The sequence below is a fragment of the Sinocyclocheilus rhinocerous genome, unplaced genomic scaffold (genome assembly GCF_001515625.1).
Source record: "Sinocyclocheilus rhinocerous isolate Xijiao unplaced genomic scaffold, SAMN03320098_v1.1 scaffold323, whole genome shotgun sequence".
Classification (NCBI taxonomy): Eukaryota; Metazoa; Chordata; class Actinopteri; order Cypriniformes; family Cyprinidae; genus Sinocyclocheilus; species Sinocyclocheilus rhinocerous.
Window position 1 is genome coordinate 1,324,017 of NW_015643640.1, and position 2,453 is coordinate 1,326,469.

Sequence of the window (2,453 nt, forward strand, 5' to 3'; positions counted from 1 at the left end):
CACACTCACACACACACACACACACACACACACACTCACACACACACTAACACACACACACAAAATTAAGCACAGTCTGGCAAAGGGAGACACCGTCAGATCATCCTTCCTTTCAGTGTTTAAAAATACACCCACATGAACTTTTTTCTGCCGGTTAGCTCAGCTCTGGCACGTACAAACGGTCTCGCTCAAGAGGCATGCTGGAAACACAAATGCAAGAAAGAAATGCAAGAAAGAAATGAAAGAAAGACACCGATTTCTCCCGAATAAATATGTCTGAATTGTTAAAGACGATGTGAATGCTAATGGGTTATGTAAGAATGTGTTTACATATTTTCAGGCTTCACACATTGCCCATGTAACTGTTATGTTTTGGAGCAGATCACCATTGGAATCCACACAGGAGAGGTGGTCACAGGGGTCATAGGTCAAAGAATGCCCCGTTACTGCCTGTTTGGAAACACCGTCAACCTGACAAGTCGTACAGAGACCACAGGAGAGAAGGGAAAGATAAATGTGTCAGAGTACACATACAGGTGAGAGAAACCGGAATGATAGAAATCTGCACTATATATATATATATATACTGTATATATATAATTTTTTTTTTTTAAATAAAAACAAATAAAAAAGATTATTGGACTATGTATTTCTACTTCAACATTTTATATTTAATTCAATTTTCTCCTTAACTGTTTGAAAAGTATACTAGCAATTTCTGAGTGAAAGTAGTTTCTATACCATTTTTTCCCACTGTGTTTGTATTTTCATGAAATGGCCAGTGTGCAATTAATATACTGTACTTTTTGAAGGTTATTAAAACACTGTAAAAAGTAACATTACAGAGCAATTGTTTTTTTTACCTGATTTAACCTATAAACAAGTATTTTGTTGGTATAAATTAATGCATTTCGGTTGATTCAGTGATGCTACACAAAGCATATATATATACATACTGAAATAGCCAAAGGATATACATTTCAAATTATAAATAGACATTCATTAAAATTGATTTAGATGTTGCAACTTTTTATCTCAAAATTCACAAAAAATCCTTTTTTCTCAGAATTGCGTGATACAAAGTCACGATTGTAAGACAGGGCTTCTGTATCAACCAAAATGACTTTATAATATAATATAATATAATATAATATAATGTGATGTGTCCCTGGAGCACAAAAGCAGTGTTAAGTCGCTGGGGTATATTTGTAGCAATAGCCAACAATACATTGTATGGGTCTAAATTATAGATTTTTCTTTTATGCCAAAAATCATTAGGATATTAAGTAAAGATCATGTTCCATGAAGATATTTTCCTATTCCTACCATAAATATATCAAAACTTAATTTTTGATTAGTAATATGCATTGCTAAGAACTTCATTTGGACAACTTTAAAGATGATTTTCTCAATATTTAGATGTTTTTGCACCCTCAGATTCCAGATTTTCAAATAGTTGTATCCCGAGCAAATATTGTCCTATCCTAACAAACCATACATCAATGGAAAGCTCATTCAGCATTCAGATGGTGTATCAATTTTGAAAAATTGACACGGTTTTGTGGTCCAGGGTCACCTATAATATAATATAATATAATAAAGAAAGATTTTTGTGTGAATAAATTGAATGTTGTTATTGTGTTGTTTCGGTTCAGGTGTTTGCAGTCGGTGGAAAACGCTGATCCTCAGTTTCGTTTGGAGTACAGAGGACCTGTAACCATGAAAGGAAAAAAAGAGCCAATGAAAGTGTGGTTTCTCTCACGTAAGACCTAACGGACGCATAAAAGACCGTTTTTAGTGTGTTAGTGCGCTAATGTGTGTACTCTGGGTGCCAACTATTGAATTGATTTAATACAAAAACATCTGAATAAATACATGGTACAGATACTCTATGCAACATGCAAACGTGCTCATCAAGTGTTTATTTCCATCATTTTATAGCAGAGTATGCGAGAGTATTCAGATGACTTTTGTTTTTCATCACTGAGCAAAACAAGTTATTTCACTTTGTCTGTATTTAGAGTGTTCGAAATACCTAAAACACTGTTTTTGTTTTAATTGTGCACATTAATTGAGAAATAAACCTGCAGATGAGTCACATGTATTATATTGGAAATACTCTATAATTAATTTCGCTAGACAGATGCATGCTGTAAACAATAAAAATGCCTGCACATTGGAATCATATTTACACTCTTTCATTGCATCAGAGAATTTGCCAAACATGAAGATATAAGCTATTTTAAGATCACAATTTAGTATATGCTATTGTGTTGCTATGAGGAGTCGTTACTGCGTGAATGAATAGATTCTAAACGAGTTTCTAAGTGAGTATTAACCATTTGAAAAGTGCATCTGTTTGTATTCGAGTTTGTATTCATTGAATCTCACAGATAGAGCTCTGTATCGTACAATGCTTTTCTGTGCACCGCTGTTTGCTGTATATATTTAAG

General features: G+C 33.6%; 1 protein-coding gene across 1 annotated transcript in view; it reads left to right on the forward strand.

Annotated features, from left to right (window-relative positions):
* LOC107757623 (guanylate cyclase soluble subunit beta-1-like) overlaps positions 1 to 2,453 on the forward strand; it is a 26,904-nt gene extending 24,451 nt beyond the window's left edge. Inside the window, exons 12-13 of the mRNA XM_016575160.1 lie at positions 382 to 536; positions 1,656 to 2,453. Of these exons, the coding sequence (XP_016430646.1) occupies positions 382 to 536; positions 1,656 to 1,773 (273 nt within the window). The 3' untranslated portion in view covers positions 1,774 to 2,453. The remainder of the gene's footprint in view (positions 1 to 381; positions 537 to 1,655) is intronic.